General features: G+C 37.8%; 2 protein-coding genes across 8 annotated transcripts in view; both read left to right on the top strand.

The window, feature by feature from the left end:
* The window catches only part of igfn1.1 (immunoglobulin like and fibronectin type III domain containing 1, tandem duplicate 1), a 34466-nt gene extending 30109 nt beyond the window's left edge, over positions 1 to 4357 (top strand). For 6 of the 7 annotated variants that reach the window (XM_036151278.1, XM_036151277.1, XM_036151276.1 and 3 more), the window contains exons 23-25: positions 74 to 370; positions 639 to 965; positions 3409 to 4357. In XM_036151278.1, the coding sequence (XP_036007171.1) occupies positions 74 to 370; positions 639 to 965; positions 3409 to 3413 (629 nt within the window). In that variant the 3' untranslated portion in view covers positions 3414 to 4357. Of the gene's footprint in view, positions 1 to 73; positions 371 to 636; positions 966 to 3408 lie in introns of those variants that run through there. The other variant, XM_036151279.1, reaches the window with a different exon arrangement.
* A 91-nt stretch (positions 4358 to 4448) lies between these two features.
* Positions 4449 to 15733, top strand: LOC105928013 (immunoglobulin-like and fibronectin type III domain-containing protein 1). Its single transcript, XM_021317855.2, has 24 exons — positions 4449 to 5057; positions 6580 to 6647; positions 6860 to 6982; positions 7063 to 7199; positions 7291 to 7390; positions 7471 to 7512; positions 7651 to 7696; positions 8075 to 8258; positions 8368 to 8481; positions 8614 to 8776; positions 8923 to 9195; positions 9653 to 10069; positions 10158 to 10282; positions 10371 to 10512; positions 10655 to 10948; positions 11041 to 11337; positions 11424 to 11603; positions 11694 to 11822; positions 11901 to 12209; positions 12289 to 12374; positions 13031 to 13223; positions 13424 to 13720; positions 15095 to 15421; positions 15521 to 15733. The coding sequence occupies exons 2-24, from the start codon at positions 6596 to 6598 to the stop codon at positions 15523 to 15525; spliced, it is 4035 nt and encodes a 1344-aa protein (XP_021173530.2). The 5' UTR covers positions 4449 to 5057; positions 6580 to 6595; the 3' UTR covers positions 15526 to 15733.
* Positions 15734 to 25471: the final 9738 nt, after the last annotated feature.

Here is a 25471-nt window from a genome sequence, read left to right as displayed (position 1 = left end):
GATTTACTCTTTTCCATTGATGTAGAATTCAATACAGCGAGTTAAAATAAATAAAAAAAATCTCTCACTCCAGATGAGCCAAAGCCGGCAGGTCCTGTGGAGCTCGATGAAAACGTGCCTGGCACAGTAACCATCTCATGGGCCGCTTCTCCCGATGAGAAGCGCGATGACAGGCTGCACTACATGGTGACAAAGCGGGATTCGGTCAAGAGAAGCTGGCACACCATAGCGGATCGAATCTTCAACAATAAATTTACGGCCTGCAACATCTTGCCAGGCCGAGAATACCAGTTTAGAGTCTATGCAAAGAACGACATGGGCTCCTCCAAACCATCAGAATCAGCAAAGTGGCTGATTCCTGCCAAAAAAGGTGACATAAAAAACAGCTTTTCAGGTTTGCTTAAGAGTTTAGAGTTGCTTAATGCACTTGTGTCAATACTGTATAAGCGTTACAAATCTCAATTTAAATTCAATATGTTAACTTTTACTTGTGTTCAAATAATAGGTAATGACATATAACTTATAAAGACTTTTCTATACATCATGTCTGTCATAAGCATAATGAACATTAATAGTTTGAAGAATTGCTTCTTCTATTGTCATGTTTCGAAGCAGTCTTAATATATTTTTTCCTGCAGAGAAATTCACTGTGACGATGCCAGAGTCCAAGGCCTGTGACCTGCAGTGTGCTCCCAAATTCCTCGTCCCACTGAAAATGCACACCGCCCCTCAAGGCTATGAATGCTACATGAGCTGTGCCGTGAAAGGAGACCCAACGCCTCACGTGACATGGCTCCGTAACAACATCAGTCTGAATACCAACACCAACTACTTAATCTCCAACACCTGTGGGGTCTGTTCTATGCTGATATTGAGGGTTGGACCAAAAGACATGGGGGAATACAAGGTGGTTGCAGAAAATGCTTTGGGGAGAGCGGAGAGTTCAACTAAACTCACTGTCAGAGGTAAGTTCTTAGAATGCTTTGAAGAGCTAAACATGGTTGGTGCTGTTGTACACACATGTGCCTCTTAATAAAAATAAAAAAAAGCATAACATCCAAAACTCAATTTATTTTAGTAATTTAAGTAAAAAGTGACAGATGTAATCCAAAATAACATTTTCAAGTGTTTATTTCTGTTTTTCCTAAAGATTATGGCTCATAGCTAATGCAAACTGAAAGTTCAGTTTCTTTGAAAAGTAGAATATTTCATAAGTAGAGGGAGAAATAGCATAATGAAATAAAGTTAAACACAAAAACGTTTAGTTACGGCTTACCTGGTCTAGGACTGTTGGCACGACAGTGGTCATGCAGGCATAACCTGACAACAGCCAGCTGCATGTATCGCTCCGCCTAGCTCCACTCACATACATCTGGGACACCGCCATAGGCATTGCCTTTACTGAAGGCTGGGCCTTATCAAAACTCCTTGCATATGATTGGATAAGCCACTTGTCTGTCATCTTTATCGACGTGCTATTTCAACCACTCACACCGAAGCTAACCCGTGACGCTGATGAGACCGACGCCGGAAAAAAAAACCTTTTTTTTTTTTTATGTGTTTGCGGCTCTAGTCACTAGAGCCGGCTAGGGTTTCCCGCAGCGCTATCTTGGCGAGGCGGCCGCGGAAAACGTGTCGTCCACAACCCCCCCCCCCCCCCCCCCCCCCGCTCCCGCTCCGCGAGCCGGTCCGCGGAGAAAAAGTCATCCACCCACAGCCCCCCCCCCCCCCCGCGAGTCGGTCCGCCTCGCATAAGCAAATTCCTGCGGGAAACACTGTAGTGGCACACCTTTTATTGACAGTGAGCTGACAGGAAGAGGGGGGAGACAGGCGGCAAAGCGCCGCGGGTCGGAGTCGATCCCGCGCCGACCGCGTTGAGGACTAAAGGCCTCCCAATATGGTTAGCGCTAACCGCTAACCGCTCCGGGGCGCGTCCACGTTGCGCATCCGCGCCCCGGAAAACAAAACTTGCCAAATCCGGTCGGGAGAAGGGCGAAAACATGGTTTCCCCCAACAAAAGCCTTCAGAGGCGTTCTCTGATGTTCTTTTAATGAAACAATATCAGATAGATTGGACAACACGGAAGAAATAGCAGCATCAATGCTAACGCTTGCTTCCTCGATGCGAGCCGCCATTGTTGTTGGAATCTCACGGTGGCTTCTCCACTACGTCACATCCATGAAACACCCGCCCTGCGTCCTGATTGGCCAGACCAAAAATTTGGTTGGGGAAATCATTTTCAATGAGCCGTGTCCCAGATGTATGTGAGTGGAGCTAGGCGGAGCGATACATGCAGCTGGCTGTTGTCAGGTTAATGCAGGCAGGCATTGACGCCCTCCAAAAGTAGATTAACACAAAAAGGTTAACGGCTAAAGAAGCAAGCTTTTCACAGAGGGTCTGTAGCCAAAAATATTACAATAAAGTTAAGTGGAAGGAAAACATGGGGTAAAAGAAAGCTGCACAAACAGGATAACAGCATCCTCTGAGATGCATTTTTTTTTATTTTTTTGTAAAGCCACTTCTTTTAACTGTGTGAAGAGGAAAACAAGTTTTGTGCAGTCCTCCAAAGTCCCCCTTTTCAAATCAGTCAATTTAGCATTTTATTTGGGAATTCAGTTCCAAGAAACTGGATGAAGAAAAAATGTTGCATGGGGCCCGGTATGAAGTCTCTACAGTGATGACAAGGGGAAGCATGCCATCTGTTGGTGCAGACACAGTGTTTTTATATGTCTTATTTCGGTGCAGCTGTCTACCGAGACATTTTAAAGAACCTCATGCTTCTCCCTGCTGCCAAGCTTTATTGAAATGCTGATTACATTTTAAGGGAGGACTTGGCACCTGACCAAACAGCCAGAAATACCAATACCTGCTTTAAAGACCATGGTATCACTGTGCTTTTGGCCAGCAGACTGACCGGACTTAAACCCTACAGAGAATTTACAAGGAGAAAGATGACACAAACTGGACCCAACAATGCAGACGTGTTGGATTCTGCTATTACAGCAAAGTTAGCTTAATTAGTGCCTCAGGGGGGGGATCACCTCAATGCTGTGCTGTACTCCTGTCGTGTTTAATGCAACAGGAGCACCTATTAAACACTGAGAGCATGCAGCATGCTGTATAATACATGGTTATGCTCATGTACTATGCAGTATTAGAAATATATTTATTCATGTTATGCAGTATTCACATTTTCTGAGAAACTGAATCCTGGGTTTTTATTAGCTGCAAGCTAAATTAATCAGAATTAACAAAGAAACATTTGCAATTTTTCACATTGTGTAATAAATCTATATAACCATGAGTTTTCCCTTGTGTGTTGAAGTACTGAAATACATTTTTATATTAATGATATTCTTATTTACCTGGAAGTTAAACAAAATACACTAATGACATCTTTCTTTGCAGAATAAATGGATCCACAGAAGCCAAGTAGCTGGAAACTGACGTGTGTGTGTCTTACAGAGCCAAGCAAATTCCAATTTACATTGTGTAAAATGTAAATTCAATTCTGGTGAAACCGTTTTAACCTTAAACATTTAATTTTTTTTAAACCTTGAAAAATGTGTCAAGTCAAAATGACAAGGTTTCCACATATTCTCTAAAAATATATCTGATCTGTTGTACTTAACCAATTGAATTTTGTCAAAATAACAATTCCTGGTGTTATAAAAGACTTTCACGATCTTAACATAAAGGCAATGTGATCTCTGGCTGTTTGCCATCAGGCTCTTTGACAACATAACCGGCTGCCATCATTTTAATCTCTCACACGTTTTGCTCTTGTTGCTTTTTGTTTGCATTTGTTTCTGTTAGCAGGTTGCACAAGTATTATATTGACTCATGAGATATTGTGTAAAGACAAAACAACTATAATGACAATCAAGAATGAGTTGATACAGGAAGTTGCTTTTTGTTGTTGCATCAGAATCCAGTCACACATGTAGGTTTTGGGTAAATTTGTTAGGCTACTCTGAGGCCTTTATAGGGCTCCCAAATGCCGACAAGAGCTTAACCCATGTTAGTGCATGCAATGCTGCATTTTTATGATAATTTGCAAAAGAAATGAAACTCTTCATGGTTAGTATGTTTTTAATGTTCTAATTTGTGTGGAAAGTTTGAAAAAAATATTCAGTTTAAGTTAAAAGTTGAATGTTCCATTTTGATGAAACTTTAAAAAAAACTAATCTAAGTTATTCAAGTACTTCAGACTCATACAGTGCCCAGTATACACAATGGTTTCTTCAAATTAATTCACTAAAAATTACATGCATGACCCCCCTGTAACATGTCTTTATGTAAAATGTCTCAAAATTCATACCATGTGTCAAGCAACATTAAAATCTACCATTCTCAAGTGTTGACTACTAGAATGTTTTTGAACTGTCAGACGTCCGTTTTTTAGAGTGATGGGAGAGAGGGTTCACACTCTGAGCAACAAAAACACAAATAGCGTCTGTGTGAGACTTTTAGAAACTGTCCAATCAACAAACAGGTTAAAACGGGTTGGTTTGTAGAGTTTAGTTTTCATAGGAAATGCTCATAGCTCCAAGTTTGGGAAAGTCTTTCAGCAGCCTACCCATAGTCCAATGCGGGCGTTTTTTAACTTGAAAATCCAGTGAGGTATTGGAGTAAAATAAAAAATAAAAGTCTTACCTCTTGTGTAATGTAGAAAGAAATATGGCCGAGCCTTTATGTGTTTCTACCCATGAGAATAAAAAAAGCTACCCATGAGAACTCTTTCTACATCATCCCAAAGCATCCTGCTGCCATCCCACAGCTATGACTCCCAGGTTTGAGAAAAGGAGACTTACAGATATTCTCTGCTGCTGTTCCACTGGCGTTCCTCTTTCATCAACCTATAGCACTTTAGGGTGAGGGAGCATTTGCTAGTAAGCCTATCTCTATGTGCAACTGGAAAAAAAGCAGTGGGTTGGGTTGCTCGGAGTGTCATAAAAGCCTTTATGGCCTCTTAAAAGGAAGAGACCACACTCAAGAATCAACTGGATCCAGGCTGGCACCAGACTGCAAAGCAAAGTGGCTAACGATAAAAAATAGTAAGTACATGTATGGAAGGATCTGTTATTTGCAGCATATTTTGGGATTTCATGTGTGTATTTCATGTTCTGTGTATGTTGAATGTAAATTAACTTCATACATAATGTAAGCAAATGCAGCGAGGTCTATCAGTTGGTGAGAATAGCCTTAAGGTTTTATCATGAAATGTCAAAAATGGCTCCATAGCTGTGTATTTACGTTCCTTGTTGGGGGGAAATGAGGATAGTTATTGAAAGCCTAATTATTGATTATTGACGACGATATGCTCTGATTCCATATTGTTGTTAAAAGCTGTAGCTGCAAATTAAAATGATACTTCACCAGTGGGTCATGCTACGAGACACATTTTAATCCTGCAAAAAACCAATAAAATGCCTGCTCCGTTTTAAGAGGGAGCTCTGAAAGTAACGGTGGAAAGCTGGCATTCACAAATCATTTCACTCATAACACCCTTGGCAAAGGTATTTTCTCTCTCAGAAAATGTGGCTTCAAGGCAGCCCAGCATGTGTACTAAATTGGAAAATATGTAGCTACTTCAGTCACACGAGAGCTCTGCTTGATCCTTTCAGTCTAAATTTACTTGTAATAATTTAAACTGCTATTATGTATACTTAATTAATTAGAAAGATGTTCCTCTAGGACTGGATTCCAAATGGACTGAAAAAAGTAAATGAGGTCAGAACTGAGCAATTAAAATATAGAGAGAATGATAGAATATGCCATCAGTCACACTAATACCTGTAAATTATTGCAATTAAAAGTGTTTCTTTTCAGAAACTTTTTATTAATGTGAAGTTCTGTTTAGAATAAATTAGTTTACGGTATATGCTGCGTATCATCGCAGACATCGGACAATATAATTTACCAAATATTTCAGGGACTTATTGTGATGTCTAGAGGTCAAAATAGATTTAAAACACATGACATAACTGCATATAAAAACAGAACTTTTAAAGTACATATATAGCATATACTGTAATGATTTTTTTTTTATGTTCAGTGGCTAAAGGTTATAAAACAGGAGGCTTTTGTAAGTAAAACTGTAAATATAGTTTGATGAAGTATTTACCCAGGCACCTTTTTTATTTACGTAAAAATAATGATTCCCTAACAGAATTAAAGGTTGTCATGGCATATGTGCATAAAACTATTGCTTTATTCAGTACCGTGTACAACTTAAATTTGCTTTACATTTTTTGCAAACCTAGTGAAAAAAAATAGCTCCCTCCAACACTGCATTTTCTAAAAACACATCCAACCATAAACCTCCAGATTCCATGATGATAAGTGATACCCAGAACATATTTAGACCATCTGGAACACATAAATTATTTTTAAGACAGTGGTCAGCTTCAGAACTCGCTGGAATTCAGTAATATGGAGTGCACAGAATTGGAAGCAAATGGCCCCGGCATTTACTCAAAATAATGAAGACGAATTGTTATACAAATTGTAACGGGGGAAACATGACAGTGGCATATGTAGTTTTAAAAGTTTCTTGTAATATTTTTGCATAAACAGAGAAACTGGAGTGAAGATGTTTAAGATTCGCAAAGCAAAGGATGAGCAGCCAACTGCTCCTGGGCAGGGTAAGCAAAATAAACCACAAACAATTATGAAAAGACAATATATTTCTGAATGTGTAGCTAAATTATAAGTTATACGATTAAATCTGTAAACAGGCAGTTCAGACTGGAGTTCTTTGAAAAACAACTGACAGTATGAAATGTATCAATGCTCTGCTGGAATCTTTTTCTTCACAAATTTCTGAAATATCATCCTGTCTTCTGCTTAATGGCAGTGAAAATTAAAAAGAAGTCCCGGGTGCCTGGAGTTATGATCACTCAATATGTGGAAGAATTACCAGATGGCATGACCACTCCAGATTTCACTCGGAAACCTATCGCTCTCACGATTCAAGAAGGTGAAATCTGTTAGGAGTGCCATTTCCTTTAACTATGATATTATAATACCTGTTTTAAATTGTTTCTGGTATGTCTGTAGGAAAAATGGCCTTTTTCAGAGCTATAGTTACCGGTAATCCAACACCAACTGTCACCTGGGTGAGAAATAATGGGGAAATCGATGAGGAGAGATACAAGTTTGCATATGATTCAGTTTCTGGTGAACATCAGCTACAGGTATAATCACTATTTTTCATTCTCGTTTAAGGTATGAATGACGACACAGTTCTCTTTTTGCAAAAACTAATTTTCTTTTATTTCGTAACAGATGCCCAATGTATGCGCAGATCAATCGGATACCTACAAATGTTATGCTAGAAATCAGTTTGGAAAAGCACTTGTAACTGTTACTCTCAATGTCATTGAAAGTAAGATGTTTTGTGTTTAATGCACTTTTATTTTCTTTAAAATAACTATTCTAACACGATTCAATTTTTGCTTTATTTAGTTGGCTATAAGAAGAGCAAAGCGATGAAAGAATCCAGAACAGGTATACAAACTGCATCTTTTAAAACAAATGTATTATTTAACTTAATCATTTGTTAAAAATAATAAACATTTTGAATAAATATTCATAACCCAGCTGTTTGGTTTGTTTTTTTATTTTGTCTAATTGTGGTAATTTTAGCAATCCGAGAGTTACCCGAAGACTTCAAAAAGAACTTGAGAAGCACGTAAGTGGGCAACTTCAGATTTTGTCCTTGAATCTGTGTTTTCGCTTTTTCCAAAGCAAACCAGTGTTTTATGGATCCGTTGTTTGATTATTTGTTTAAGGACACAATGCAAGCGATATTCCACTGTCGCTGCAGGCTTGTCCATGACGAGTGAATGTTGCAAGTCGATGGAATCCGCTGGAATTCCTTAAATGGAAAACTTTTTGACCAATCTGAAGATTATACTTAAATTGACTGCACTTGAATTGGAATATGTTTATATGATTCTTTTGAATTTCCTTTCTTGTAAGATTCCTTGAGACGGCGTGTTATGAACCGGAGCTAATTAAGTAAACTGACTTAAATTGCATTGAATGGTTTGTTTGTTTCCCTTTTGAGGGCGGACATAGAACCCAAGGAAGAGAAAAAGCGGGAAGTTGATGACCAGTTCTGGGAACTGTTGATGAGTGCAGATAAGAAAGACTATGAGAGCATTTGTGCTGAATATGGGGTCACCAATTTCCGTTGGATGCTAAAGAAGCTAAATGAGAAGAAGATACAGAGAGAGCAGGAGCAGGAGAAGGTTTGTATTCACACTGTCCACAGAAACCAAATATGCAACCAAAGATTTGTAATACTGAATAATAACGTTTTTATACAATATATTTTTTTCATTATTAAAATGATTTTAGGTTGTTGAAAAGCTCTGTAACCTGAAGCCTATTGAACTGAAACCTACTGGTGCTGCAGAGTTTGAACTTGAGATGTCACTGAAAGACCCAACCAGCAAAATCTTTTTATTCAAGGTGACTATTTATCACTAATTATAGAAAGTGGTAAAACTAAAACTTCTCAATTTGTTCTAATATACCCCCAATAACAACGGAAAATCCTATTTTTATATCGTTTCATCTTCACGGCCTGTCTTGTTACAACAGGATGGAGTTATGATTCCTTTTGATGTCGACACCGAGGTGAAACACGGACTTAAGAGAGTAGGAAAGAAGTTTGTGTTTAGCATCAATGGAGTTAATCCTGAAGATGCAGGATTATACCAACTGGAAATTGATGGAGTTAAAATATTCTCAACTGAATTAAAAAGTAAGAGCATACACAACTGAATATTTTTTTTTAATATTTTACAGAACAGTGTTCATTCAAGAAGTTGTGCATAACCATTCTTTCAAAATTTGACAAAATATGTTAAATGTCATGTGCTAAATAACGTTCATTTTTGCTTCGTCTAGTTCCAGATGTGGACTTCTTGGTTAAGATTCAAGATGTGAAAGCAGAGGAAAGAGAGGATGCAGTGTTCCAGTGTGTGCTCTCACATCCAATGAAAAAAATCACTTGGATGGGGAAAAGTAACCCAGTGGAGCAGGGAGAAAAATATGATATTACCACGTCGGACGACCTGCTGATTCACACTTTAGTGGTGAAAGATTGTCTGCTACTGGACAAAGGAATCTATTCAGCTGTGGCTGGAATAAAATCCTGCAGTGCCTGGCTCATAGTGGAGGGTGAGGATTAATTATGTTAAATGATGCATTCGAAGTGTCAAGCAGGTTTATTAGGTTAACGCTGTTTTACATTTGAATTCCTATTCTGTAAATAGCCAACTGACACAAAAACTGGTCATTGCAAACGAACCGATCATTTGATTGGCAAAAAGATAATTGTTTCAAAGCAGTAACATTAGCCAATTATTGTTTACAACTAAGATGTTTGGATGGCTATTGTAGCTTTTACATATTAGAAAGCAACTGTACAAAGTGTACACACACACACACACACACACACACATATATATATATACACACAACAGACCTCTTTATGTAGTTCTACAGGTAGCGTATGGCTTTTTCTTGAATACAAAAAAATAAAAAATAAAAATAATATATATCCATATGCAAAAAGATACTAGGCTTCATGTAAACATCATATAACATTTTCCTCCCACTGTGTATTCTCTTTTAGGTAACAAGGATCCAAATATGGTTGGAAAGAAGAAAGCTCGCAAGACAACCCGTGCAGGGGGTGGTGGAGAGGACCTTCTCAAGGTTGCTCAGGAGCAGCAGGAGAAATTACAAAAAGAGCGAGATGAGTTGATTGCCAAAGCAAAGGAAAGGGCAGAGGAAGAGGCAGCAGCAGAAGCTAGAACAGAGGTAGAAGACAGACCTGAACCCCAACCACAGAAACAGGTGAAGGTGAAGCCAGAGACAAAAGCAGACGTGGTGGCAGATTCAGAGCCAATAGTTGTAGAAGAGGAAATGTCAAAACCCGAAGAACCTGCACCAGCAAAAGAGGAAGAGGATGTTCTTGAAGAAGAAGAATCCGTTCAAAGGAAAAGACAAAGAGTGAGAACCGGCCCACTTATCCCAGAAACTGTTATTGGTGAGATGCTTTAGAAAGCAAAATGTATTCAGGTACAGTTGGACATATTGTACTTGTATATCCAATGGTTTGACTGTTTTTCCTTCAGACCCAGGAGTTCATTTCACTAGCGGACTCTTAGATGTGACTGTGGTTATTGGTACTGATGCAGAACTGCTTTGCAAGCTCAGCAGGGAGGACTGCGATGCAATCTGGTACAAAGATGGAAAAGAGGTACAGCTCCTTCAAAGTAATGGAGTAACTACTTCGCCTTAATCGTATGTGATGCGGAACTCTTTACATTTGTGTGCATCAATTTCAGATAACAGCCACAGAGGACGTTAACATCATTAAAGAAGGCACTTGTCGCAAACTAGTTATTAAAAACTGTACAGAAGAGGATGCCGGGATGTATAAATGTGAAGCTGACGGGCGTAAAACAGAAGCCATGATAAATGTCTCAGGTAATATAATCTCTCTGAAGTAATCTGCTCAAGGTTTGTGGAAAGACTACTCAGCTAAAATGAGCCAGTTAAAACTCTAAGTTCAGCTAAGCTGACTTTATTTAAAAAAAATATTAAGTTCATTGTTTTTCCCCTCAAATAGATCCTCCAAGAATCAACCCCGAGGACCTTGCTGAGTTTATGAAACCTGTAACAATCAAAGCAGGAAAAGATGCGTCCTTTAAGCTAACATTCGTTGGCCGTGAGCCCATGAAAATCCAATGGTACAATGACGAGGAAGAGCTGATGGAGGAGACTAATGTTAAGATTGAGAAGTCTTCCTCACATAGCCGCCTGTGGTTAACCAAGTGCCAACGCAGAACCACTGGAGAAATTAAGATTAAAATTAAAAATGAATGTGGAACGGTTGAAGCCATCACGCAACTTAATGTCCTAGGTATGGTTGTACCACCACACTTTGAGAACTGCATGTTGTAGTCGCTTCAGAGTTAAAATATCAAATTACATACAGTCCATGTCTTAATACAGATAAGCCAACACCACCACAGGGGCCTGTGGATATCACTGAAAGTTCGTCCTCTTGCATTGAGTTTAAATGGAGACCTCCCAAAGACAGTGGTGGTTGCCCTGTAGCCGACTACATTCTGGAGCGACAGCAAATTGGACGTAACAGCTGGCAAAAGCTGGGCAACATTGGCTTGGAGCCCAAGTTCAGGGACACAGATGTAGATCATGGCAGGAAATACTGCTACCACATCAGGGCAGAAACCGATCACGGCATCAGTGAAATGATAGAGACAGATGACATCCAGGCTGGGACAAAGGGTGAGTTTTCTCTTGAGTGAAAACACGGCAGTTCAGAGAAACTTTTTACATTTGTAAAAATGACATCTACTTGTTAATTGATTTAGCATACCCCGGACCTCCTTCATCACCAAGAATTGTCAGTGCTTTCAAGGACTGTATCAATCTCGCTTGGACCGCACCAGCAAATACAGGGGGAACAAATATTTTGGGATACAATGTGGAAAAACGCAAGAATGGGAGTAATCTGTGGGGCATGGTCAACGCACCAGATGAGCCCATCAAAGGTTAAGACACTCTAATATTACTGATTATTTATGTCCATCTAAAAGTACATGCATTCCATTTTAATGCATTGAAATGTTTCATCTCAACAGCAAAGCAATATGCAGTAAAGGATGTTGTTGAAGGTATTGAGTATGAGTTCAGAGTGTCAGCTATTAATATGTCTGGAGTTGGGGAGCCAAGTGTACCTTCTGAATTTGTTATTGCAAGAGATCCAAAGAGTAAGTAATCATTACGCAAAAACAACAAAAACATGTTTCAAGACTTTACTCTCAACGTACACCTGATTACACTTTCAGAACCTCCTGGTAAAATTACTGACCTGAAGGTGACAGACTCCACGTACACCACCTTGTCGCTGAGCTGGACCAAACCAGTAGAAGAAGAGGGTGTCCAAGATGAGGCCAAAGGATACTTTGTGGAACTACGACCAGCTGAAAACCCTGAATGGGGTCGCTGTAACACCAGCCCCATCGTCATGACCACCTATACTATTGTGGGTCTCAAGTCCATGGCGATGTACTGGGTAAGAGTTTTAGCCACCAATGACGGTGGAGACGGTGAGCCTCAAGAGTTAGACAACTACATCATTGCAATGCCTCCACCAGGTGAGTCACTGAACGTTACAAAACTGTTTTATACCTTTTCAAACAATCACTGTCTAAAAGGCTTTTCTCATCTTTACAGTTAGACCCCAATTCACTGACAGAAAAATGAAGAACTTTATGGTAGTGAGGGCAGGGAACTCTGTTCGAATCAACTTCAACTTTAAGGTACCATTGTCTTAATAAAATTATAATTTACTTACTGTGTTGATAAGTCTAAATAGCTATTTAAGGATGGGTATCATAGGTTTGTTTCCTAATACAAATGCTAAAACAAAACCAGTGTTAGTTTTTTTTTTTACGCCGTTTATATTGAATGAGTTACTGCCCTTCTGTTCCATAAAAATGACTTGCTTTTTAACTGGAATGCAACATTTTGTGTGTTTGGGAGTGAATGTTAAAGTTTTTAATGCACACAGCAAAGTTAAAAAAATTTTTTTGTGAAAAACCTATAAAACAACAGATTTTGCTATATAGCTAACAACAGTGTACTGCAAATGAGATAGCAGGTAATAGCCGTTGTTGCCAGCTAACGATAGCTAACAGCAGGCAACTGCCAATAGCTACTTGTATGTATGCAGTCATGTGGACATGCATGCCTGCATGGCTACTCTATCTTTTACACCCTGTTTGAAGCCCAGGCATTAAAGATGAACTGTAGCAAGTTGTTAAATGCCTCTCCACTCATTTACATTCTGATAATTGAGTGAATGAACACAGGAAACCAAGATGAAAAAGTGGTGGCTTACAACAATACTTTGCTACTTTACATGAATACAGACTCCCATCCTTCATTGTATCTCTTGTTTGTTTTTTTTTGACAGGCCTCTCCAATGCCAGTGATCACATGGCTAAAGGATGGCTTGCCTCTCCCCAAATATGTGACAGTGAGCAACACAGACACATCATCACAGCTAATGATACCCTCATCAGAGCGCCATGATACTGGGATCTACACAATCATCGTCAAGAACCTTGTTGGTCAGGAGACGTCCAGTGTTGAAATAAGAGTCACAGGTACATAGAAACTGCTTTTATATCTATCAAAACAATCAATAAGCGACAATGAAATGATTCAGTAGATTTTTGTTCCCCAATAGTTGCTGAGCAACATTTGTTTTCACTTCTATAACCAGAAATAATTTATTGTATTTGTTTTTCCTCATTTTGGTCATAATAAGGGTAAAGATTAGAAGTATTTGTTTACATTTCTGTAGATGATCCTAAGCCTCCAGGTCCTGTGGAACTGGAAGAGAATGTGTCGGGAACTGTGACCGTTTTGTGGACTCCATCTCCGGACGAGAAGAAAGACGACAGACTGCACTATGTGGTCACCAAGCACGACTCTGTTAAACGCACTTGGCACACCGTGGCTGATCATCTCTTCAACAACAGGTTCACTGCTGTCAATATTATGCCAGGAAGGCAGTACAAGTTCAGGATCTACGCCAAGAATGACATGGGACTTTCTGCAGCATCTGAGTCACCGGTCTGGGAGGTGAAAAAAAAGAAAGGCAAGTTTTTACCACAATGCAGTAAACATATACAGTCCTTCAAGAACTGATTTAAAAAAACAACAATGTTTTCTTTTACTGACCTGTGCAGAGGCTAAACAAATCAAATATTAGAAAACACAAAGATTTTTAAAAGTTTTGACATAACTCAAATGTCCTTCGATAAAAGTTAATTTTATGTCTGTAACAGGTATTTGGATATTCCTCTGTAAAACTAATCCAAGTGTTATGGTGCGTTCAGACCAAACATGATTTCAGTTGTTGTTTTAATACAAAGTCTATGGTGGACGTGTGTCTCGGGGCATTGAGATGTCCTGCAGCATGTTTTACGTGTCTGGTGCAGCGCGTTTTGATGTGTTGTGTGCGTCGAACCGATCAGAGGAGGTCAGCCTTGTGACGTAGTGCTGAATTTTATCATGGGACGGAAGGACCAGGAAAGACCAGGAAGAATCTGGGAAATCCCTCATCTAGGCACAGCTCCTGGAGCAAATGGTGAAATTCACCAAACTCTGGTGAATTCAGACACGGTTCAGAATTGCTAGATGAAGACGTTTTCTTCATGTATTCTTGATTGCAACTGTACACGAGATTGGCAAAGAAAAAGAACGGAGTAGCTCCTCCTAAAATGTCAGATAGTTGCGTCTAGAGCATCAAAAATGCTCTAGATGTGCATCAGCCTGAATGCAACATTAAAGGTTAGAGTGTAAAAGCCTGTACTTGCTATCCCATTATTGTTAGTGTTAATAATTACACAATTTGCTGCAATTACAGATGAAAACTTTACAAATGACTACATTAAGGTATAAATAAAGATTTAGCCATTTAGTGAACTGTAGGAAGATAACCAAATCTCCACATTAAAATGTACAAAATGTAATACAAAAACTGTAAAACAACTCTTCAATGGCACCCCATTGAAGAGTTGTTTTAATAACCATTTGTTTTAACTTTGAGTCATGTACTTCATATGTACATGACTCAAAGTTACTCTGGAGAAAAAAATAATGGATGAATTTGTTTTCACTCATCCAGTAAAGTGTTGGCGTGTTATTGGAAACAGGCATACAGGCAATTTTTACTAACCTACATCCCATCTTTAAAAAAAGACAATTTCTGGATCTATTCTGAGAAAGTAACAGGCTACAATACCTGTGTTTTGCCTCACAAATAATTACTCATCAGCAATGCCGATGATACTTTGTCACTGCCAATGAGCATGTTGCTTTACTTACAAATCATGCATTTAGGAAGGTAAACATGTTAACTTCACAGCATATGCCTAATTTTGGTAACGTCATTAGCAGACAAAACAAACTGAGTTGTCACAAGTACAGTCATTATGTCTTACAGATGTTTTTTCTTCTTTACTTCCAGAGAGATTTTCTTTGAAACTTCCAGCTTCCAAGAACTGCAACTTTGAGACGCCTCCATCATTTTCTGTTCCTCTAAAAATGCATCAAAGCCCCGAGAGCTACGAGTGCCACATTAGTTGTGCCGTGACAGGGAACCCCAGACCCCATGTTACCTGGTACAAAGATAACATCAGCCTAAACACCAACACCAACTACTACATCACCAACACCTGTGGAGTCTGCTCCATGCTAATACTCAATGTTGGGCCCAAGGACAGCGGGGATTACACTGCTGTTGCAGAAAATTATTTGGGCAGAGCAGAGTGCTCAACAAAACTTGTTGTTAAAGGTAAAAAAATAATAACTTAATACAAAATGAAATACATTCAAGTTAATACCAGCTAAATAAAATAAATCATTTAATTCTTCTCCTCCTCTACTTCATTAGATTAGAATGCTGCAGCAGCCCTGAACTTCAAGATCCCTGATCCATCAAAATGAATTGAGCCGCATTCATTGGTTTGAAATCTGGCTGACATCTGTATTGATTTTGTCTTGTGTGTGAAATAATGTATTGTATTTAAATAAAGTGTGACAAAATAAAGTATAATACAGGAAATTAATACTATCACCGAAAAATAAAGTTTTAAATCACATAAAACTGGTAGCTTTATTAAAGTCTGATATTCAACCTTCTGATACTCAACCTTGCTGATACTGATACTCAATATGAAAATGATGCCTAGTTACATACTGAACAGAGATACATTAGATTAAATGACAGGTACATAAAAAAACATATAAAGTAAAACAGTTACAGATAACTGAGGCTGTCTCAAATTCTTTAATTTTCAACTTAAAAGCATTTAAGAATAAAAACTCAGCCAACTTCCAGTCCCCATTGTAAAAAAATCCACGAGCAAGGAGCTGCGTAGATAAAGGCTATCTTCCCTAGCTCTGTGCGGGTAAAAGGAATAGTGAGCAACAGCTGATCGCTGGATCTCAGGGCTATGCTTTTCTGTGTAAGTAAGGTACAAATGTAAGAGGAAAAAATAGCAATTATTAAACCATTGTTGAAATGGTGAATGTAATTATGTTTTCTAGAAGTGGTCCATAAAGTTTTGTTTGAAAAAACTCTAATTAAAAAAAAACTAAAACGCGGATACCGGCCCACATCTCTCCTTGTTATTTTTATAAAGCTGTTGAGCAATGGGAGCTGGCAGTGTTAAGGAAAGAAGAAAGCAGCACAGCTATTAATGGTCTTTTATGGAGCGCTAACAGCTGCTACTGTTTGTTGATGTGTAGTTGGAGACAGGAAGGTGACATGAAAGATGGTTAGAATGAGACATGACAGTTCAGACTGCGAACGCTTTGAAAAATATCCAATTTGTATCCGGATTAGTACCACATTTGGACGTGGCACAAATCATGTTTTTTTGGTGTTGAAAAGATCCGGATTGGGTCACATACAGTATGGGCAAAAAGATCAGATTTGGACTGCTTTTCCCTGCAGTGTGAAGGTAACCGAAGTTGGCCTTTTATCACCTGAAGGATATTTCCAGGATTAAAGGACTAATGTCTCAGCAGGATCTTGAAAAACTCATCCATGCATTTTTGTCATATTGATTGCAACGGTGTTTTCACAGGTCTGCCTAAAAAGTGGATCAGACAGCTGCAGCTGATCCAGAACGCTGGTGCCCGCGTCCTCACTAAGACTAAGAAAGTAGAGCACATCACCCCAGTTCTAAAGTCCTTACACTGACTCCCTGTATCTCAGAGAATAGACTTTAAAATACTTCTGTTAGTCTATAAATCCCTGAATGGCTTAGCACCTAAATACATCACAGACCTGTTATCAGTGTATCAACCCTCCAGACCACTAGGATCGTCTGGCTCCGGCCTACTCTGCGTTCCTAGAACCAAAACCAGACAACGGAGAAGCAGCATTTAGTTCCTATGCTCCACTTATCTGGAACAAACTTCCGGAAAGCTGTAAAAGTGCTGAAACCATGAGTTCCTTTAAATCAAGGTTAAAAAGACATTTGTTTAGGATTGCCTTTGACTATTCTAGTTAAACTGTTAACTGAAACATTATTAGTTCAACTCTGTAGTCCAACTGTTTTTAAAATCATAAATATTTGCTTTTAGTTTCCGCTTATTTTTTTCCATGTTCATTTTCTAACACGTCTATCCCTTGTGGGTGAGGGTGCTGGTGCCTATCACCAGCATTTCAATGGGCGAGAGGCAGGGTACACCCTGAACAGGTCGCCAGTCTATCGCAGGGCAACACAGAGACAAACAACCATTCTCGCTCACCCTCGCACCTAACAAGATTATAGAGAGACCAATTAACCAATAGTCATGTTTTTTGGACTGTGGGAGGAAGCCCCCCAGAGAGAACATGCAAACTCAAACTTCAAATTTCGTACATCTTATTCCAACTGTTTTTTTACTTGCTTTTAATCTTTTTTTTTTTGTTTTCCTGTTTTAATCATGTGAAGCATTTTGCATTGTCCTTGTTCTAAAATGTGCTATACAAATAAACTTGCCTTGCCTTGGCTTGCCTTTCCTCTTTGATGAAGGAATAACCCAGATAAATAAATAAAATAAAACAAAATAACATTTCTGTTTTATTAGCATTTTTACTAAAAATAATCAATTGAAAACTATTTATACCATTTTTAATAATTAAGTTTACAATCTTTTTGGATTTACAGTAATCAAACGCTCTGTAAAATTGTGGCCAAGTGATTTGCATGATTCCACTGGTATGTTTAACTATTCATCTTTTATGAAGAATTTAGTATCTCTGATGCTGGAAAGCCTCCTTGCCATCATTTCATCTTTCGTCAAAATAAATTCAGACTATTTACATAGCACCAAGTCACGACAAATGTGATCCCATATACATAAACACATAACTTGATCCAATCGTATAAATAATTTTAATTACATTATGATATAATGCTGTCAAATTAATTTTATAATGTCAAGTATTATATAGTTTTCCATCTATGGAAATCCCTCTTACATTGAGTTATTGATTTTGCAGCAATCCCTGTGAATGTGGCGTCAGAGGATGGTTCATTTCCTCAAACTGTTAGCTCTGCACCAATCCCTCATACTAAGTAAGCCTGTGACGACAGTGGAAAGAAATGACTCAGTTTATTTTATTTATTTTAGCAGAACCCGGCACAGTGCCAGCTGCTTTCTTCCACTACCAACTGGGGGTTGGAAAAGACAGACGCACACAAGCAAAGACACACTGGCCCAGGAGTACCTTTCAATATGAAACAACCAGAACACTCGAAAACTAAAGGATTATTTCAAATCTAAATTTGCAAGAATCTGCATGGATAACCAGGTCTAGCTGTATGAACATGGACATCTGAGAAAATGAACCATGCAATTAAATGTGTATGTGCTCCCAGAGATTGTCCTCCAAACATAATTTCAACAGCGAGACTCATATTTGACTTTTATGAGAAAGCTCTCTGTTAATTAAAAAATATAATTGGAAAAGTTTAATTGAAATTTGTACATGGTTCATTGTACCATGGTGTCATGCCTCAAAGTTAAAAACAATAAAAATTGGGACTATTTCATGCCCTATTATTCACCTTGTGTGGATTGTCTAGTTCTATGAGTGTTTGGTTTATTTCAAAATTCGAAAACCAACAAAAAAATAATTAGAAAATTGACGTGATTAAAAACCTAATACATTTACAACATTTAAAGAGCAATGTTACTGAATTAGATTAGACTAGAGAATAGATTAGAAGAGTTAAAAGGTCTGCACTGAAGACAAACAAAAAGTAAGCATGGCTACCAATGCTAATTCACTATAAATAATTTTAAAACTGTTTAGAATCTAGTAGGAGCAAAGATTAAATCGTAACAAAACAGAACCTGCAAAGGCATTACAAAGCATTAACTGTAAAAATAAATAAATAAATAAAAAACAGTGGGTGGGAGATTGGCTACTGAGAGAAACATAATAAAATGACAATAATTTCACAACAAATGAATACATTGCAAATTTCCCAGAGTGTGCCATCAAGTCCTTAGTTTTAAAAGGAAATTAGTTTCTCTTGAAACAGTGGGAGTAGCCCTATGAGAGGGCAAAGAAAATACATCGTTTTCTTATGTAAGCTATTTCAAGTACCAAGCTCTGTAAGAACAAACAAGATTTTTCTTGGCTAGCATTATTCAAGAGAAGTAAAGGAAGCACAAATATGTATTCAATGATTTACTTTACACGGTACCAACATTAAATAAATATATTTATACATTTTAGTTTTGATCTGACTGTTATAAAGTATATGAAGAGAAAAAAGAACTCATGGATATGACTGCCAAATTTAAATTCTCAAAAAATAAAATGCATGTCCTTCTGTGGCTACTATAGTTCTCTTTGGATTTCATAGCTTTTGTCCTTTCAAGAGATTGTGGTTTATGTCGAAAACATTAAAGTAAATCCCTTTTCTTGGCAAACACGAGGACTGACAATGTGAGCCCTTGTCAAAGAGCATATGGTATTCATGTAAGGATTTAATGGCTTTTTAGACCGGGAAGACAACACCCACATAGCAGACAAGGAGAAAAGCTCCACAGAGGAGGATCACAGAGGAGCTTAGTTGAGCGCAATATTCATCCAACATGCAGCCCCTGATGGAGGTGTTAAACATTGAGAGATGGCTGCTGTTTTAGCACGTCATTCCAACATGTCAATGTGAATTTCAAGGTCAATTTCATTGTTGTAGCACTTTTTTTATTAAGTTAACCAAAAAGCTTTAGAAGATTAAAAAAGCACTAGAGATAAAAAGGTAAAATAAAATACAGTACACTGCTCAATAGATAAATCACATCTCAATTGTAAAAAAAAATAATGTGTCTGTATATCCATATTGAGATGGAATGGCTGAAGTGGGAGGAATAGGAGGATCCCACATCATCTAATGAAAATGATCAATCAACAGAGGGCTTAATCAAAAGTCACCAAGTAAAGTGAAACTGAAAAGCTGATGTGGAAAGCTAGTCCAATTTTCTGAAAGGACTTTGCAGCAACTCAAAAAAGATACTTGGTGGTTTGTATGCCATCCTGGTGGAGTTGGACTGCCTGTGCCACCTCTGCAGGGTCCAGATATTTTTAATTTAATCCAATGCAAGACAGAGAAACACTAATAATACCTTATTTCATACCCTTTTTTCACAGTTATCAAATAATACAATGTACCATTAATAAGCTATGGGCAAGTTCTTAGTTATTTTTACTCAATCAAAATCTTAATATGATTGTAGTTCTGCTGTAGCAATTATCTGGTGTCTGCACTCTTGCAGTCCCTAAAGTTATACACGATAGTTTAACCTAATATTACAAATTATACAAAATTGACGACTTAAACTACTTCCATTGCTCTAATCAGCCTAAGCTCTAAAATATAGGCATAAGCTTTTGTAAATTGGCTTTAGCTGTGCCTTGCATCAAATAATTTCAGTGTGCTCGGTCTGAGTAAATGGGAGTATAGCCCCCTGCTGGGTACAGCATTCGTCACAGAAGCAGCTGGTGGCCTTAAGAGCAGAAGCCAGCAACAGCCACATAAATTTACTTAAGATTCAGAAATAAACACATAATGCACAGCCCTCTCAAAGCAATGGCAACGTATGCATTGAACCCCACTACTCAAAACAAATATTAAATCTTGAAATTATATTAAAATTCAGGTTTCAAAATGCTTCCCGAGTTAATATATTGACCTTTAGTACCACCATTATTACAGACATAATAACATTTATTTAAATGTGCATCTTTCATACCTGAACCTATTATGACCATAATACATATGAGCTTTATGGAACCAAACATAGAGAAAATGACTTGTTATATTGGGAGTAAGTGAACACAGTAGGATTTGGAGCTAGAGTATAAATTATCTAAGTGTCTTGCCTCAAAATGCCAGAGGATGTAACTAAAAAGGTTATGCATTTGTTGCATGGCATGTTTCATTATGCAACCACTCAGTCATGATGTCAACTGTGACTACTAAGCACACACAGATGTTTAAGGTGAGAGGTTCATAGTTTAATGTACCATGTGACATATCATATGACTAGTTTACTCATCTTCCAGCGGTCCCGTGCCATTGAAACCCAGGAATATCACATGTCTGTGGCAGATTGTGATAACTTTGGGCAAAGACAGTATGGGGAGCTGTAGTGGAAAATTAATCATGACACCAATCACTCTTAATCTTCAGCCTGTCCTCTTTATAGCAAAAATAACATTTTAATAAAATATATACAACATTGTAATTGAAGATCTTTATGAAACTAAAGTAACAGCTTTGGCCACATTCATTTTACCAATTGCAAAGCATTTTGCACGTCCACAAAGATGGTCAAAAAGCCAGGGATCAGCATCCCAGGGCTCCCGTTTTGGATCAATCTGAAAGCTCCAGCAATTACTGCCGCATTTTGTAGTCTGTAGGGGAGTCACTTTGTCACACAGGGCCAATAGATTAGGCTTTTCTCCCCCTTAATAATAAAAACCTTTACTCATGTTGTCTTTGACCAATTTTCTCATTTGATGATGTTTTGAAACCCTTAACTGTGAAAACATGCAAACAATAAGAAATTAGAATTTTCTTTCAGTCTCAATGGTGGTCAAAGAGAAAAATAGACATTGTGTTTGTCACTAGTGTGTCCAAACAAACTTTCTGAGCAGGATTTTCTGGTTTGGTAACTACATTCCACTGTAACGGGGGGGTTCCAGAAGACAGTCAGTCTCCCTGCTGGTCAAAGGCTGGATGGTTGTAGATAAAGAGATTTATTCTGCCTGTGCAGGGAAATACATCAGACAACACATGTCAAGTGAATGAGTGTAAGATTGTAACTGTCCATCAACAGCCTTACTGATAATACTTAATAATGCAATAAAGTAATATCGGCTAAGAACAAAAAAAAGGAAGAAAATCATGTTCTGCTTTTGTCATTTCTTATCGATTCATACACATTTGCCATTTCTTACTAAGCTAATAGAGATGTGGTAAAGGACAAAAAAATCCACTCTAGGGTTTACGGTCAGGTTTAGATTTGCAGATATTTAAAACCGGGCACAAGGTCACAGTCGGAAGTGAGATAACAAGATTACTTCTTGAAAAACCTGAGCTAAAAAAAAACAGTTTTGCTGGTGTTGACTGGCTGTGCTTTGTGTGTCATTGACATGACTGAGTTGGATGAAGATGACCTTCCGCTGATATCAAAACCTGCGATTATATGGGCGGGCCAGAATTCTGCCTTTAACTCATGCCCTTTTAGCCTCAGGAGTCCTTGGTGTAAGAATGGCACTGAGTGTACAGACAAAGGAGGAGTTTAGACTGGGAGGGAGCCTAATTACAGCTGCCTGCTGCTCAAATACTGTCCGCGGACGGACACATGGGAAATAAAGATCAAACGAAAAAACCCATTTGGTGCTGTCGAGGACACATCTCAACTTGTCGTTTTCGGTATGAAAACTAATGAGAAAAAGAAAGAGAAGAAAAAAAAAACATAGGAGTTATTTTTCTTTTCCACTACTCAAAGCCCCTTTTATACGAGATTTTATCTTACTGAAATTACAAAACACATTTATAACAACACGCGTTTCTAAGAGATAGACCCGGTCCACCAGAGGGATCGAGGGAAGATTGAAAACGACATCATCGGTAAATTGAATGTGACCCTTCTGATGATGACAGTTCAGCTGTTACCAACTATAGGATAGAATGGCAGCATACAGGACACAATCTCTAGGGGAAACACAGGAATATGTCGGCTCAAAAGCCCTCTCTCAGAAACAGGAACTTTGTGGACAGAAATAATTGCAATTATCAAATCTACACAGAAGATCCTGAGGGGATCACTGATATGGTTGCACCTGACTAAATTATTAAGTGTAGAAACACATTTAAAACTCAATAAAAGCTATAATTCTACTTCCCTACCAGGGGGCTAGTGGAAACAAACCCCATAATGGAAACAATCCATTTGTTTTTGTTTTTTTGTTTTTGTGTGTTTTTCATTAAACTGGAACCATCTTTTAATCCCCCATGAAACATTGTTGTCAGAACAGAAAATTCTGAATGTGTGAAAATCAGAAAGTATGAATTGATATAAAACCTTATTTGTGTACTTCTTATTGTCATATTGTTAATATTACCCTAGCATTAAAACCACATCATATTCTCCAATGAGTTAATTGCAGCATACATCAGCAGGAACAGATAGGGGTCTAAAAATAGACCCTATTATTTTCTATCAAACAACCCACACCGACTGTGTCTGGTCGGCGGCCAACGCTCCAGGGCACAGCACCCTTTGATTCATGTCTAATCTGTTCTATTTAGAAGCACTGACACTACTATAAAAACTCCAAGGCTTATGTTCAGTATCATGTCCTGTCTTGGTTTTCGCCACCACAAAGCACATAATGTAAAGTTGTCAATCAACGCCGGTAATGATTGAGTTACAATGATTGAGTGGCATGCCCAACGTGCGCTCTCCTTTACTTGCTTCTTTTATGTGGTATGTATCTAGTAAAGGGATATCCTTCAATGGGAAGTTTTACTAAAAGTTTAAAAGTTGTTAAAATATCACTACCTGTTCATAACATATAAAATCCTGTTTGAGTATGACTCCAGAATAGTCAGACCTAAAGCCTGATGGCGACCAAGACCAAAGGAGACTTGGGCCACCTTCACACAACTCCAAACTCAAACTTGTAATCGCAGTTAATACAAACACTTGTATGAACTTTTAAACCAAAGTCACGTTTGCATTGGATGGAGAGGTGAAAATTATTTACACAGGAAATAAAGGTAGAAGGTGGTGGAACCAGTGTGCTGAAAATTAAATGTGAAGCTATTCTATTCAGAGTAACTGTGTGATATAAAAGTAGTGGTTCAGATTAATGTTATTTATCTTTACACACAGCCATACTTTTTAATAAGTTGATCTGACCGAACATTAATTACCTATTCCATTCCCAGTACGTTCTACACAGAAAGATCACTGTTGGAGCAAAGCTCACATATTTTCTGTCTGAAAAAATATGTATCCCTCTCTGTAAATAAGATGCAAACATAACTTTGGTTTAAAGGTTCGGAAATTAGCATTTTCTTAAACAGCATTAAATGTTTTAAATTTCAAGTTAGTTTGAAGTGAAATCTACTACAGTCTTTGCTGCTCTTGGTAGAGCTGGGAATAACTAACTGGGGTTTATACTGAATGATGAAAGTTTATACACCAACTCTTGAATATGTCCAGTTGTTTAGTGTCTGTCACTCAAAATCAAGTAGCAACTGTAGTATGCTTTTATAATTGTGTTAGAATATACATTCATCGTCCCTGAAAACAAATTTTTATTGTTTGAAAATATAAATAAATAAATAAGAATTAAAAAAAATTATGTGATGAATATTTCGTATAAGTTCAAAACAAGTAGTGGAAATTATGGAGGATTCCTCCAAATGTTTCTCTGAACTTTATGGCCATTTTGCATCATTATTTTGCACTGCCAACATTGCTGAACGTTTACTGTACTTTTGCACAATTATTATTTTGCACTGCCAACATTGAACTTTTCAAATTAATGCCATTTTTTGCACCACTATTTTTGCACTATAGACACAGTGGAACATTCTTCTGCACACTTTTTTAAAAACTGTTTTCTCCTGCACTGTTACATTCTTATCACTGCTGCACTTTATATTGTAATGTCATTTTATTTCAGTTGCAATCTCATTACATTGTCGGAAGCTGTATGCTATAAAATTACATTTTGTATGCACTCTGTACATACAAAATGACAATAAAATGTAAGTCTCAGTCTAATATTTGTAGGTATCCAAGGATACCTACTAATTTCTATTTTATATCTCCTTGGGAGAGAAATAATGTTTTGGTCAACCCTTCAGAAAAGCCAAAGAGTTGGACTGTAACAAAGAAATCTGTGCAGGTTTAAACGTCTCTTTAACATAATTAAATAAGTCCTAAAAATACAATTATTGCATTTTTTTTTAAATTACTGTTCCTCAATTATTTAGTGATCATTCACGGATATAAAATCCTCAATAGATCTATAAACAGCATTAAATATGTTAACATGGATTTTGAGAAGCTCGTCAAGCACTAATGCCAGAAAATGTTTGCTCCAAGTACATACTGGAATTTCTGTTCTATATCCACATGCAAACATTTCCCTGAATCTGAAAATGTTTGCATTATCTTTTACTTCATTTAAAGTCAGTAGCTAAAGAGATTGTTAGTCATGTGCAGACTAAATCTAAAATGTTTACTCCAAACTAAGCTAACGAGCTGACATGCTACTCAGTTCATTTTCCAACATCCATCCCAAGCAGCA

The sequence above is a fragment of the Fundulus heteroclitus genome, chromosome 20 (genome assembly GCF_011125445.2).
Source record: "Fundulus heteroclitus isolate FHET01 chromosome 20, MU-UCD_Fhet_4.1, whole genome shotgun sequence".
Classification (NCBI taxonomy): Eukaryota; Metazoa; Chordata; class Actinopteri; order Cyprinodontiformes; family Fundulidae; genus Fundulus; species Fundulus heteroclitus.
Note: the sequence above shows the minus strand (reverse complement) of the source record. Positions and strands in the feature narration are given on the sequence as shown.

Coding starts and splice junctions, on each gene's coding strand:
- LOC105928013 (XM_021317855.2), top strand. CDS start 6,596: ATGTTTAAGATTCGCAAAGCAAAGGATGAGCAGCCAACTGCTCCTGGG. Junction 9,196..9,652: donor TGCCTGGCTCATAGTGGAGG/GTGAGGATTAAT, acceptor ATTCTCTTTTAG/GTAACAAGGATCCAAATATG. Junction 12,210..12,288: donor CATTGCAATGCCTCCACCAG/GTGAGTCACTGA, acceptor TCATCTTTACAG/TTAGACCCCAATTCACTGAC.